This window comes from Nelumbo nucifera, chromosome 5 (assembly GCF_055504915.1).
Source record: "Nelumbo nucifera cultivar China Antique chromosome 5, China Antique-T2T, whole genome shotgun sequence".
In the NCBI taxonomy this organism is placed as follows: domain Eukaryota; kingdom Viridiplantae; phylum Streptophyta; class Magnoliopsida; order Proteales; family Nelumbonaceae; genus Nelumbo; species Nelumbo nucifera.
This window is the reverse complement of record NC_142653.1, coordinates 18245608-18259901: the sequence shown is the minus strand read 5'-3', so window position 1 is coordinate 18259901 and position 14294 is coordinate 18245608. Positions and strand designations below refer to the sequence as shown.

General features: G+C 40.6%; 1 protein-coding gene across 2 annotated transcripts in view; it reads right to left on the bottom strand.

The window, feature by feature from the left end:
• Positions 1-10552, bottom strand: part of LOC104595555 (putative cytosolic oligopeptidase A) — a 28156-nt gene extending 17604 nt beyond the window's left edge. The window contains exons 1-7 of one of the 2 annotated variants that reach the window (XM_088887713.1): positions 10114-10552; positions 9856-10023; positions 9577-9700; positions 8166-8242; positions 1874-2017; positions 1514-1744; positions 1344-1434 (exon numbers count right to left, since the gene is read on the bottom strand). In XM_088887713.1, the coding sequence (XP_088743839.1) occupies positions 1344-1434; positions 1514-1744; positions 1874-2017; positions 8166-8242; positions 9577-9700; positions 9856-10023; positions 10114-10500 (1222 nt within the window). In that variant the 5' untranslated portion in view covers positions 10501-10552. The remainder of the gene's footprint in view (positions 1-1343; positions 1435-1513; positions 1745-1873; positions 2018-8165; positions 8243-9576; positions 9701-9855; positions 10024-10113) is intronic. The other variant, XM_088887714.1, reaches the window with a different exon arrangement.
• Between the last annotated feature and the right edge of the window lie 3742 nt (positions 10553-14294).

Genomic DNA, 14294 nt, shown 5'->3' with positions numbered 1-14294 from the left:
GAAACATCACCAAGTTCAGCATCCCTCAAGCCCCGAAAGAATCCAAAAGGTCTTTTAAGGCTGAATTTCCCACCCAGAAGAGGGGAAATTAGAGACAACCTTATTCTTAAACAAGGAAATAGAGTAGAGAAAAGGGAAAAGGTCTTTTAAGGCTGAATTTCCCACCCAGGAGAGGGGAAATTAGAGACAACCTTATTCTTAAACAAGGAAATAGAGTAGAGAAAAGGGAAAAGGTCTTTTAAGGCTGAATTTCCCACCCAAACATCTTCCCAAAAGAGAACAGAATTCCCTAAGCAAACATCATACCAGACAAGATTAAGAAACTGAGGAAGGATGCTATGAATCGCTTTCCAAGGAGTTATCAGTTATCAAAGTAGCCCGTCAGCCTTAGAAAGTAACCTACTGAAAACATCTGCTACAAGAGTAAATAGAAAGGGGGTAAGGGGGTCACCTTGCCTTAGTCCTCTAGTAGCAGGAAAGAAATCCTTCACAAGGAACAACTTGATTTGTTCCCTCACTCTATGAATTTGATTCTTTATGGATTCCTACAAGCTATAATGACTTCTCTCCATTGAATAATAGCTCAGCATGGTTAAACGGGCTTTCTTTGTGACTATGGCTTGAATGGGGGAGGGAGGGAGAGGGGGGAATGGGAACGAATTTCAGCTTACAAGACAAGCAACCTAAAAAAGAAATAAATTTAAAAATAAATATTATGGGAAGAGAATCTTTATGGATCCTACAAGCTAATAAAAACTGTTTTCCATTCAATAACTCAACATGGTTAAATGGGCATTGTCTGTGACTCAAGGTTTGATGGAGAGAGAGGGAGAGACAGAGAGAGAGAGAGAGAGAGATTTCAGTTTGCAAGACAAGAAACCTAAAAAATAAAATTGAAAGAATCTTCATGGATCCCTGCAAGTTATAAAAACTGCTCTCCACACAATAATTTAGCATGAAAAAATGGGATTTCTTTGCAACTATGGCTTTGATGGAGCAGGTTCTAGTCTTGGAAACATAAAGGGTCCTTTTGGAGTTGGACCTCCAAGAAATATATGGTTTCAGTGGGAATTTTAGGAATACCTGATCTTTCTGCTCAAATGTCTATCTGGTTTCTTATTAAATTTAATGCATGCAATACAAATTATTGATGTTATATTGTTATTATGTTGATCAAGTTTGTGTTTAGATAAGAATTTACTAACCTCCCGTGGTATCACTTAAGTTTGGGGTTTAAAAACACCAGATATATGGTTTACATGTGATGGAAACCTTGTTCTTGACATATGTTCCCCTGAACTTTCAAGCTCATAAAAGACTAGCACCCATTCTGGGGTATATACCTTGAACTGCAGGATCCCAAGAGGCACTACGAATCTTTTCTAGGAGCTCCACCGCTTTATCAACTGTAGCCATTTTTGTTGCCATACTTACCTTGACAGTTGACATAAGGAAAAAGTTACTTTTGTAAGTTTGTAAAAGAAGAACATTGCAAACAAATAATATATCATACCTCAGCATAGTTGTTGTAACCAAGAATCTTAGCCTTCTCCAACCTAAGTGTTAGAATTTGGTTAATGATAGGTGTATTATCAAGATCTCCACTAGAGGCACGTGTTATGTAAGAATGATAGATCTCTTCACGCAATGACCGATTCCATGAATGTTGCATAACAGAAATAAAGCTTGGAGCATCCAACGTAATCACCCAAGGCCCATTTTCAGCAGTAGCATTTTCATAACCCTAGTGTAGTTAAGAATATGAATATAAACAACGAAAATGGAGCAAAAAATGGAATGCAATTTCTAGGGAAATGGAAATATGTAGGATATGACAGGTGCAACTACCCAAATAAATTTCAACATGAGGTACCTTGGAATTTGCTGTTTGTGCAGCCAAACCAAGTGCAGTAGCAGGCAATCCTTCAACATCCTTCTTGTCTGTAATTAGTTTTTCAAACTTCTTTGTGGAATCTAAAACATTTTCCCCAAATTTTTGTGACAGTTTTTCCAACTCCTGCAAATCAATTCAAGAGTGAAACGCAAGGAAAAACCAACAGTATGACAGAGGTAAACATTTCCTCATCCCAAAAAGAAATGGACTTAGTGTCAACAGGTCAGGTCTGGGTTAGGTCTGGGTTAGGTCTAGGTAGAACCAGTCACGAACCGACTATTAATCAGGACAACCTGAAAACTATTTTTTATTTAAACAATAACTTAAAATTTAAAATTTTGATAATATAACCTTAATAAAATTGATAGAAAAATACTAAATTATAAGTGAATCATTTTTAAGTAATATTATCTATCAAATTGACCATTTTGAACATGAAATATGATAAAAATTATAAGAAAATATTAAATACATTTAATAAAATAACTGGATCCGGGTCTAAATCGGTTCAGTACAGGAAAGAACCGGAACCAGCCCAATTATTAATCAGGACAAAATCATGGAACCAGAACTGTTATAATCAGTTCAGTCTGTTTGGGTCCATCGGATATACCCAACCCATTGACAGCCCTAAATGGACTAAATCCATTAATAAATACAAAGTTACAAGTTCAACTTTTATGCAACAAACAAGATAATTGTATGCCAATTTATTGTATTTACTTTTTATAAATGTTTTTCACCTTTTGCCTTTGTCTGGGCCTTTAATCCACTTGCATGGTTGCATCTTAATCATGTTGTGTTTAATCAAAGACGCTGAAGTTATATTAATCCAGATTGCTACACTGCTTGTTCAATGTCTCAGAAGCTTTTTTTTTTTTGGTAATAAATAAAGAAGAAAATTTTATTAAAATAAAAGAGAGTACAAAGGAGAAGTAATGAGAGATCACTTAATAAAGAAAAAACACAGCAGTACACTATTACATCATCACTCCCCCCCCCCTCCAATTCCAATGTTAAACCAGTGTTTTAAAAGCGCAAGGGTCAATTTGCGCCCAAGGCGCACGCCTTTTTGAAGCAAGGCGCAAAAATACAAAAGAATGCTAAAAAATCAATAAAAAGAAAAAGAAAATTCAAAAAAATAAAAATATTAAACATAATATTAATAAAAAATATAAATAAAATTTTAAAATGAATGTTTTAAAAAAACTATTATCTAAAATTTAAATACATAAACATAACATGTAAAGTGTATTCAAATGAAATTTTAAAAATAAAATAAAACATATAAAGCATTTTCAAGCATGTAAAACCCACAATCTCTTTTTTTACTCAATTGCATTACTTCAAGTAGCTAATGTGATGTAAAACATATTGCATTCCCGATTCTACGAGTCGCCTTTGTACCACGCCCCTCAAGGCAAGCCCAAACAAGTCCACGTTAGGGTCTTAAATTCTTAATTCTCACATAAAAAGTAATGATTGTATAACTTTAATTGCCTTTTAAGAAGATATTTTATTAGAATGAATGAATTTACAACATTAGCAAACAGGGGGTTCTCGGAGCGTAGAATTTTAAAAAGGCGCACACCTGGACTGAGGCACAAGGCACATCAAGTGCATGCCTAGGCGCGCCAGGCGTGCGCCTTTTGAAAGGGATGTTCCTAGGACCTAGGAAAGGTGCATACCCTAAAAAGTGCCTTGCCTGTGCACCTGGGCATGCCTTTTAAATCACTGTGTTCAACAGAGATCAAAACCCAAAACCGAGTGACTCCTTACTACCCTCTAAAATTCTGGAAGAATCAAGAACCACTCCAAGATCCTTTGCCAATAATTGAAGCGAGATGATCACCTATTTTTTAAAGACAACATGATTAATATCCCAATTTTTTCTTTGATAAAGGAGAGATTCCCTCAAAAGCAAAGCACAAAGTTACAGAAAAAAGACTTATGGGATACAAACACATTACACTGAGAAATGATAATTAACTAAAATGCCTTCCCAATGATATCCAAAGTGCTTCAGTTTAAATACTTCAAAAACATTAGGCTCCGTTTGGATTGTGGGAAGATTTGGGTGGGATAGGAAAGGATGGGATCGGATGAGAAAGTGTGAAATTTTCACTTTCCATTGTTTGGTTATACAAAAGGGGAAATAGTGGGAAAATTCTTTTTCCCAAGTTTGTTTTGTTGGAAGAAAACAAGTCTGATTAAGGAAGATAAGAGGGGAAGAAGAAAACAAGTCTGATCAAGCACAATATTGTTAGACTTCATTGATTGTATCGTGTCTACATAAAACACAGAACTGGTAAAATGTTAGATATAGCCCATTTTATGCATTTTTTAGATGAAAGATAGCCTAAACCCAAATCTTCAACTAAACCACTTTGTAAGTACATGTAGATTAGAATCACAGAGATTGCGATAAAGATCACAAATTGTAAGTACACGTAGATCAACATTATGATGAGGATTGTGACAACACAAAGAGAACAACCTAGAACACTTGCGATAAGAGTTATACTTGTTAATGAATCCGACGAGCAAACACAACCGCAGACCCTTGCGATGAGTCAATCACTGAGAAACACTCCAAAGTGATAAACGTGCCCATTTACACCCGCAATGTCATGTACACAACATCGCTTAGAGTCATTCGGAACTCCAATGAATAGGGTTCGTCTCACACCCAGCCGCAATAGGGAACGACGACTTGCCTCATCACAGTAGGTTGTGTCACCAAGACAAAGTCATCATCCTAAGAACTTAAGAACCTTATTCCTAACACGTGACATGAGCAAGCTTGAAAAGGCCGTAGCCAAAGATGCATCATGTGAAAATCTTAAGGTAAAGGGGAATCCTAAACCCAAAAGATCCTCACTGGACATGTGGAAAAACCCCAATAAGGCTTCATCATCCTAAGAACTTAAGAACCTTATTCCTAACACGTGACATGAGCAAGCTTGAAAAGGCCGTAGCCAAAGATGCACCATGTGAAAATCTTAAGGTAAAGGGGAATCCTAAACCCAAAAGATCCTCACTGGACATGTGGAAAAACCCCAATAAGGCTTACCCGCTAAGCACCAGAGAATCGTGATCCACTTTTCTAACAAGAAAAGTCCTTATTTGTATGTTTCTCATTATAGCTTAGGTAGCCTCTCTATAGAAGGGAGAGACTCAAAGGTCTCCACACGAGATCAATCTCAAGAGTCCTTGCCTTCCAACCTTCTAACTCCTTCCCTTCTGCAATTTCCTTCTCCTTAAGACTTCCCCGACATCCTTCACCGACACAAACCTCCAGTCATCCTCTATCTTTCAAGAAGACCACCTCTTATGCCTTACCACCCTACCTACATTAGAATCTCTTGTTTAACTTCCTTGATGGGAACTGAAGCGCCTATTCCCCCACAATCGAGCGACCGTGCAGACATAGAATTTTTGTCCCACAAAGTCTATGACTTTGAGGAGCGCTTTGTTCGCATGGACCAGATGCAAACCAAGATGAGACAGACACTACAATTGCTCCTGCAACATACAACCACACCGAAAAACCCTCCTTTTCACCCCATCCAAACCATCCACTTAGCCCTCTGTCCATCTCGGGACCACTGTACCAGAACCCCGTGACCTTCGTCAACAAAATACTCACGGGCTAGCCCTACCCACAGGAAACACCACCCGAGCACCCCATACCTCCGGCTCTTCCACCCCCACCCCACTAGTCATGACTAAGAATGCTACCCCTTCTGAAGCACCTATAAGTTGCATAGAACTGCAGGAGTATGTCCAGAACCTCATAGAAGCTATCCAAAACAAAACCCAAGCCATCACCCTCCTTCAGAAGCCTTATTCAAACCGGATCCTCCACAAGCCCTACCCAACTGGATACACACCACCCCAATAGTGACCCCTATATGAAGGGCAGAGAGGCAGCCCTCAGGAGTACGTTAGTAAATTCGAGGACGCATTGGGACCCTTCGCCCTAGACAAGGATCTCAAGGTGCGAGAGTTTTCAAAATCACTTATCGAGCCAACCTACTCATGGTTCGTCAACATGACCCCCAGAAGCCTAGATTCGTGGGGTGAGTTCACCACCAAGTTCCTATCCAAATAGTTCACCCTGGAACGATGACTCACCATCGCCGACCTTGTAACTCCTTCCCTTCTACTACACTACAATTCCCTTCTCCTCAAGACTTCCCCGACATCCTTCACCCACACAGACCTTAGGTCATCCTCTACCTTCCAAGGAGACCATCTCTTATTGCCTTACCACCCTACCTACACAGTTTATCAAATGAAATATAGTAATATAAGAAAGCAAAAAATAAGTAATTTCATTATACTGTCAAACGACAATGAAACAATATAGACTTGAACCCTCCCCCAAATCTTTGGATCATCCTAGCCTAACATGTTACCGACATCATTAAATAGCTAAAACGAAATGAAAACAAAGTAAATAGCTTCAATCTACACAAAAATGGGATAAAAATGTTAGATCTAAGAGCCCAATGTGTATTTTATTAGTTTTACAGATGGAAATCCCGCACATGGTTTAAAATATGTCCCTAATTTCCCTAATATTTCCACGACATATTTCCATTTCCATGGGTAGCGACACAATTTTACCGGAATCGACACTTCCCCAATGAACACTACCAACACTATGTGGAGTACCACAAATAGTTTCCACAACATATTTCCATTTCCACTTTCATGGGTAGTGACATGAAATTTTACTGGAATCAACATATTTCTCAGTGAACACTACCAATACTATGTGGAGCCCAAGAGATAGTATTATAACATAAGTTGGTAAATATTGTAAATATGTTAAGTAACAATTTTATTGTCCGCCTAACTTACATGATTACCACTTTGAGCTAGCTCAATATTCATTTCAAACATGAAGTTAAATATTAGTTTTTTGTTTGTGTAATAAATTAATTGGTTGATCTATTACAACCATTTACATTTTCTGAGTTAAAATTTTGCTTTAACTCATTTTATCATGAAGCTCCGAATCTTAAAGTTTACAGGGCAACTTCAAAACGTATTCTTTTGTCTATAACCTTAGTTTCTTAGCTTTGTTTAATGATTTGCAACAAGATAATAATTTAAAAGGGTATGTCTATGCTTCTTTTATCATTTCATAAAATATCTTTCTATATTTTGCATATTTTAAAATGTTTCCACCATGTCTATAATTTTTACAATATTTCCATATGATATTTCCGACATTTCCGACATGTTTCTTATATTTGGATGACCGACATTTCCACCGACGTCGACATTTTAAACCTTGACCCCGCACACATCAACGACAAAGAACAGCATGAACGCCAGTCAACCGGATTTCGCCAATGGGTAGACATGAGAAAAAATGAAAACAAAAGGAAATGGAGGTCACTAACAAGACCCAAAAATTTTTCTCAACAAAGTTTTCTCACTATGGTCGCACTATTTTGGTGCGGTCCTGCTTACTCAATTTTGGGATCCTGTGCCCCACATTTTTCCCATACCATACCCCTATTTCCCTCAAAACAAATAAAGGAAACCCATCCTGATCCTACAAACCAAACACAGCCTTAAAAAGTCAATACACAACATCTAAGAAACTTCTTGGTTCTTCCAATCCCAACTTCCACTCCACTCCCCTTTTGTTCACAGATCCTCTTGTTTATCTCCTTCCACAGCAAATGGGATTTACTTTCCATAGGATTCTTCCCCTCACACTAAAGCCTTTGAACTGCCAAGAAGACAAAAGCATAGATAGATCTGCTGGGATCACTCAAATCCTGCTAAACAGCCTTATGAAGTTTACCCATACAGCTCGGGATAGATCACACTGTACCAAAATAGTAAATTGACTCCTCTGCCCATTTGCAAAGTGAACAAACAATATTCCAATTTCTGTCGTTTCCTATTCAGATTTTGTCAAGTTACCATTTTAAATTACCCCTGGTGTATCATGTTGTGTTATACGTCTTCCCTATATCAAATAGCATATTAATTCAATTAGTGAATCACATTAACATACAAAGTACTATGAAATAAAGCTTTATAGTTAGAGTGATTAAACTTTAGATTTAGCCATCTACCAAATGAAGAATACATGTGGCCAGAATGTGATCAATATTTCCATTAAAATCTCTTTGCTGAACTTAAAACAAAACAAAGAACAAATCCTTGACATTAGTAATTCCACTGCACAATAATGTAGGTTTGAAAGATAAAAGTGGACAAATAGCCTACAACTGGAACAGACCTGCTCAATTTTGTTAAAATGGTCTCTGTCAGCATCTTCTAGAGACACACCATTAAGAACTGCCTCCTTTATCTGGGCTGCAACAACAGAAGTGAACAGTATTTAGTTAAAAGATCAAAACAAATAAATCATTCCTAAAATATTTATCTACTATTTAAAAGAATTGAGGGAAGACCCTATTAACATGCTAGCAATGAAGGGGACAAATCTATCTAAACAGGTAATAAAAAGCTTATATTATGTTGACCACATTTGGATCAACAACAGCATGTCAATAAGTTTATGGTTCCAACTAGTGTCGGTGTCATAACTGATAATCCTTGCAGATGCACGAGAGAGATTGTAGTCAAGTGTATAGCGACGTTTAACAGATTTATGGCACCTGCTAGTACATGAACTAGTAAAAGGAGCAGAGCCACATAAGAGCTGTTGTTCTCCATTTCCAGTCCCACTATGACTTCACAAGTTCTAACTGTTGCACATTATACCACTGGTACGAAGTCTCGCCCATTTCCTACTCTGGTGCCTTCTAGACTATTGCAACTGAAGAATAAGGCAGGATGAAATATCAAAATATCTCCCGGTTCATACCACTAGCAGGAGATACCAACATCTAAAGCAGCCACAAAGCAGACATAAGAGTGGTCAACCAAGGAACCACACCCCTCAGAGGGTTTGAACAAAGGTCATTCATTGTTTCAATAAATGATCTTTTCTAGGGGTTATCTCTGCTAAGCTGAGGGATTCTTTTTGATATTTTGTATAGGATCTGTCTAAGGATCTTTTTTTTTTTTTTTGATAAAAAACTGTCTAAGGATCTTGGACAGCTTTGTCACTCCTTTTGTTAGTAGGTTCATTTACCTCCATACCTACATACTTATCTTCTTTTCAAGCTAATATACTCATTTTCGTGAGCAATGTTTATACTGTTCAAATTTTCATGGTATAGACACAATGACTAGCATCTTCTTCTACCTTATTCCAAAAGCCACTAATTTTTACCTTGTAATAATTATATCAGTTGCTTTCTCAGTACAAATCTTTACTACATAATGCAAAAAATTGATCTTGGCAAACAGCCCCACATCAATATGACCACTAAATCACTAATATCTAGAACCATATGATTTTCTCTTCATTGACTTTACTCTGAAAGCCATAATGCATGCATGCATAGCAGTACATTGCTACATATCTCAGTTCCAATCCTCACAAATATTAGAAATTCAATTAACTTAACAAATTTTGAAGACTAGAAATGGTGAATGCCAAATCACTTTGAGAAACATAATTTGTGGACTTGACATAATTAAACAGTCCTCCAAACGTATTAAAATTAAACAATAGCGATTCCAAGCATATCAATACTACTGTCAATACCATAAAGATGCAGAAAAAACAAGATGGTTACCCTCCACTATACGCTTACGAGCATCAGTCATTGCCTCCCACTGTGAGGATTCTCGGATAGCCTTAAATGCATTATAAATGGGTTTACTCTGTCCCAGTCTAAGTTGAAATTTAACCTTCTCCGGCTGCAAAATAAAGTTAAACACCGTCAACAACAAGGTGGAAGAAACTGTGGAATGTCACACCAAACAATATGGCAATCAACAAAATGGCAAGTAAAATCACCAGTTCCACAGGGGAAAAATATCGTTCTTAATACTCCACAAAGAACAAGCCAAACCTGAACTTCTTCGATGGCAGAGCGTAGTTCAGGAGAATCCTTGACAGACTTGAGATGATTCACTATTCCCCAAACCACTTGGAGGCGATCAATGATCTTCTCCAATGGCTCGACTAATTTCGGCCAAGTTGGTTCTACCGTCTCCTCTAATTCAATCAAATCTTTCTCCTATAAATACATCGTTCAATCATTAAATCCCAAATAAAAAGGTAAAAAAAATAATCACAATAAAGAAAATGAAAAGAAAAGAATCCTTACGAGTTTCGCTAACAAAGCTCTGATCCCAGGTCGAACATGCTTCGCCTCGACAACATGGTAGGGAGGGAAAACGAAGTCCTGCAGGAGAGGGTTCTCTTCGAGCTTATCTTCCGATGGCACTAATTTAGCTTCGGACCCCATTGACTGAGAAGAAGAACAACAAAAATCGGAGGTGATAGAGGTTGATTTATGGAGTTTGTGAAGGCAAAATAAGAAAGAAGACGACCAAAGGGGACAAGGATGTGATTTGGGGAGACGTTTAGGAGTTTTAAAGGGATAAGAGGAGTGTAATAGAGGTCGGAAAGAGCGGGATACTGAAATGCACGTCGCCATGAACATGTTGACCAGTATAACGAGAGCTACGAGCCTTCCTATGTTTACCCTCATCCTTTCCGATCCTTCTCTATTAGCTGTTACGATGGTTGTTTGGCATTTTGTTGCATAGACAATAGATATTAGGGTAAATTTTTTAAACAACCTCTACTGTTTAGCTAATTGATTAAGTGTATTTACTCTTTATAAATTGACTAATACTACCTCTACTGTGTAACAATTGATTAATACTTCCTTTAATAAAAAGACGAAAAAACTATTTTACCCTTACTATTTATAAGAACCAACGAATGAAACGTCACACCCTTCATCCTCTTTCTTCTTCAACAACGGAGTCCTCTGTTAAAAAAGCAGAGTGAACCAAATAGGGGCGGCGATAGCAACCCCTCTCTCGGAATTGTATGCGCATTGGGCCTAGGAAACCCGAAAACGAAAGCCAACAAATCGGAGGACCCCTCTTTTCTTCTTCAACAAAGCTCGTGAAGCCCCTATTCGGTTCACTTGTTCTCTCTTTTCATTGTCATTGGTTCACCGAAGGACCCTTCTTTGCTTCTTCAACAGAACTTGCAAAACCCTTTGTTCGGTTCACTCGTTCTCTCTCTTCATTGTCGCTGGTTCACCATAGGACCCTTCATTGCGGCAGCGGCAACCCCCTGAACGACAGTGGTAGGGGATCAGTAACTAATTGTTTTTCTTTCCCTTCTTCTTTTTCTGTTTTGGCTCTGAAAGTGTTGAATCTGCTGGTGGAGTAGTGATATTTCCATCCCACTGTCCCACAATGATAAGTTGTGAAAAATCAATAATAATTAATTAAGAAGTGGCCTTTAATGGTGGAATATTAATTCAAAGTGGTACACGCACATTGCATGCAGATCTGTCTGAGATGGGTATACGAGCAAGGGGTGGGTTTGTTGGTGAAAAGCTGCAATGAGGGGAGGTTGAAGAAGAACCTGGATATATTCAATTGGGTGTTGAGCGATGAGGAAGGGTGCAGCGCCAGGCAGTTAAATACGTCATGGTAGACGAGTGGTTGTAAAGAAGATCCAACATGCTCCCCTACCTGCGCTGCTTGCGACCTACCGAAACCGAGCTCGTACTCCGCGACACTCATGAGGGTCTGTGCGGCGAACACTTGGGGGGCAGGGCCCTTGCCCAAAAAGCGCTTCGACAAGGGTGTTATTGGCCAACAATGAAGGCAGACGCCATTGAACTCGTTAGAAAATGTGACAAATGCCAGAGACATGCCAATATTTACCACCAACCCGCTGCCGACCTCAAATACCTCACCAGTCTGTGGCCCTTTGCACAGTGGGGCATCGATCTACTCGGGCCATTCCCGTTAGCAACGGGTGGAAGGAAGTTCTTAGTGGTAGCAGTGGACTATTTTACCAAGTGGGTAGAAGTCGAACCCCTCGTAACAATAACAACCCGAAATGTCCAAAACTTCTTTTGAAAGAACATCATATGCCGCTTCGGATTACCTCGGGTATTGATTTCCGACAACAGCAAACAGTTCGAAGACATCAAATTCCAAGACTGGTGCCAAGATATGGGAATCCGACAGAACTTTACTTCAGTCGCACACCCTCAGGCAAACGATCAGGTAGAAGTAAGGAACAGAGTCATCCTCCGCGGATTAAAGGCACGATTGGACCGAGCTAAAGGATTGTGGGCAAATGAGCTACCTAGTGTTCTATGGGCATACCAGACCACGGAGAAGACCGCTACGGGAGAAACACCCTTCAATCTCACCTACGACATCGAAGCAGTAATCCCTGCGGATATCGAAGTACCTATACTACGACTAGAAGCATACAATGATCAAACGAATGAAGATGAGCTGCGCACCAACTTTGATCTACTCGATGAAGTAAGGGACCTCGCGTACATCAGAACACAACCTACCAACAGAGAGTAGCTCGGTACTATAACGCCAGGGTCAAAAGGCGAAACCTCCGCATCAGCGACTTGGTCCTTCGTAAAGTTATGGTACCCGAGCCCGGCGCCGACAAGCTCGGGTCCAACTGGGAAGGTCCCTACCGAGTAAAGCGAGTGCTCGGCGAAGGAACGTATGAGCTCGAGACCCTCAAAGGGAAACAAGTACCTCGGGCATGGAATATTGTCAACTTAAGACAATACTATCTGTAGCAACCAAGTAGGCCACGAGCCGCTCCCAAAGCCCAAGGGCAAAAATGCCGAGCTAACATGACTTCGGCACAACGAGACCCGGTCGCCTTCGAGGCACGGACAAACTTCAAAAATAGACTATAAGTCACCCCCAGCCTAAGGGCTAGAACGCCGAGATAATAAAAAGACCTCGGCAGCATACAATATCTAGTTGTCTCATCGGCATAGGCTAAATGCTTGCAAAACCTATGGCACAGGCATTTCGGCCAGGAACCCTGTGACGGATAGCCTGCCTTGGCGTGCAACAAGTTAAACCCGTAAGAGACAACCAACGTCAACTTAACCCGGGTGCAGACAGATCGGACATGTACCCTACTATGTCACTCACCTCGGTATACACAAGGCTACCCCTACTAAGTGTCAGAATACAACTCGGGACCATGATGATCGAGGAACCCACACCCCGGGTAATCAGCCTAGTAGTCCAACAGTTCAGAATAAGACAACCACTTCGACAAGTAAAAGAAAATTACGCAAGTATTTGGCGAAAAAATGTTCTTCATTATATAAGCCCCATTACACTACATAAATGCGTCCAATACAAGAAGCGCCTGACTACTTGGGAGGCTCATCGGCCTTACTCGGGGTTTCTTCAGGGGTTTCCTCAGAAGAATCGGTTAGATCGATGGCGTCAGCCTCCCCGTTGCCGCCGTCGTCTTCAGAGTCCGGGTCATCCGCGGCCTGGCATGCCATGTCATCTGTAATGTTGAAAGAAGTAAAGGCACTTATATCCAGATCGGGGTAGGTATGCCTTATCCACCATCGGCCAAGCTTGAACCCCCTGCGGTAGGCCTTCGACATTACGTTGTCGAACCTCGAGGACTTGACATAGTCGATGACGGACTGAACCTTGGTCTGTTCCAGAGCATCGTGAAAGATCCCCGTCTTCTCCTCGATATCGACATTGAGAAACTCCACTTCGTTCTCTAGGGCCTCCTTGGTTCCCTTGAGGGCCTGCATCTCGAGTTGCGAAACCTTCTGGGCCATTTTGAGGCTTTCCACCTCAAGCTTTAGGGCTTCCCGACCAACTCGGAGCCCGTTCACCTCTGCCTTCAGCCTGTCTCGTTCCCGAGCCAGCTCCTCCCTCTCTAGTACCAAAGTGTCGTTCAAATATTTCTGGGCGGTGGCAACACTCTCCAATTGATGGACCTTGTCCTGCGCTGCCTTCATCTCGGCATGGGCCACACGGGATGACTCCTCAGCAGCCAAAGCGCGCCTCAGGTGTTTATCAGACTGGAAAGTTAAGGCGTGCACGACAGTGTTCGCCTAACAGAAAGAAACTAGTCAACCAAAAAAAAAAGAAAAAAAAACAAAACAAACAAACAAACGAACTTACCACCATGATGTGGGTTGTTGTGCGACCTCCGAGCTGACCTGGGGAGAGTTCGGCCCAGCTCATGGCTTCTGCATTGATGACACCCCTCTTTCTTCGGTCGAGGCTGACCTCGGGATCCAAGATGGATTCCTCCTCTTCAGTCCCCGAGCTAGACGTCGCTGCTTCTGCAGTATGCTGAGCTGACCCCTCTGTAGCCTCGGCGGCCGCCCTAGCTGAACTCGGAGCCTCAGCAGTAACCCCTGCTGGCTCGTTCTCCAACCCTCTTGCAGCCTCAGGTATTTGGGGGGGGGGCGGGGGAAGTCACCCTCCAGATCTACCACCGGAG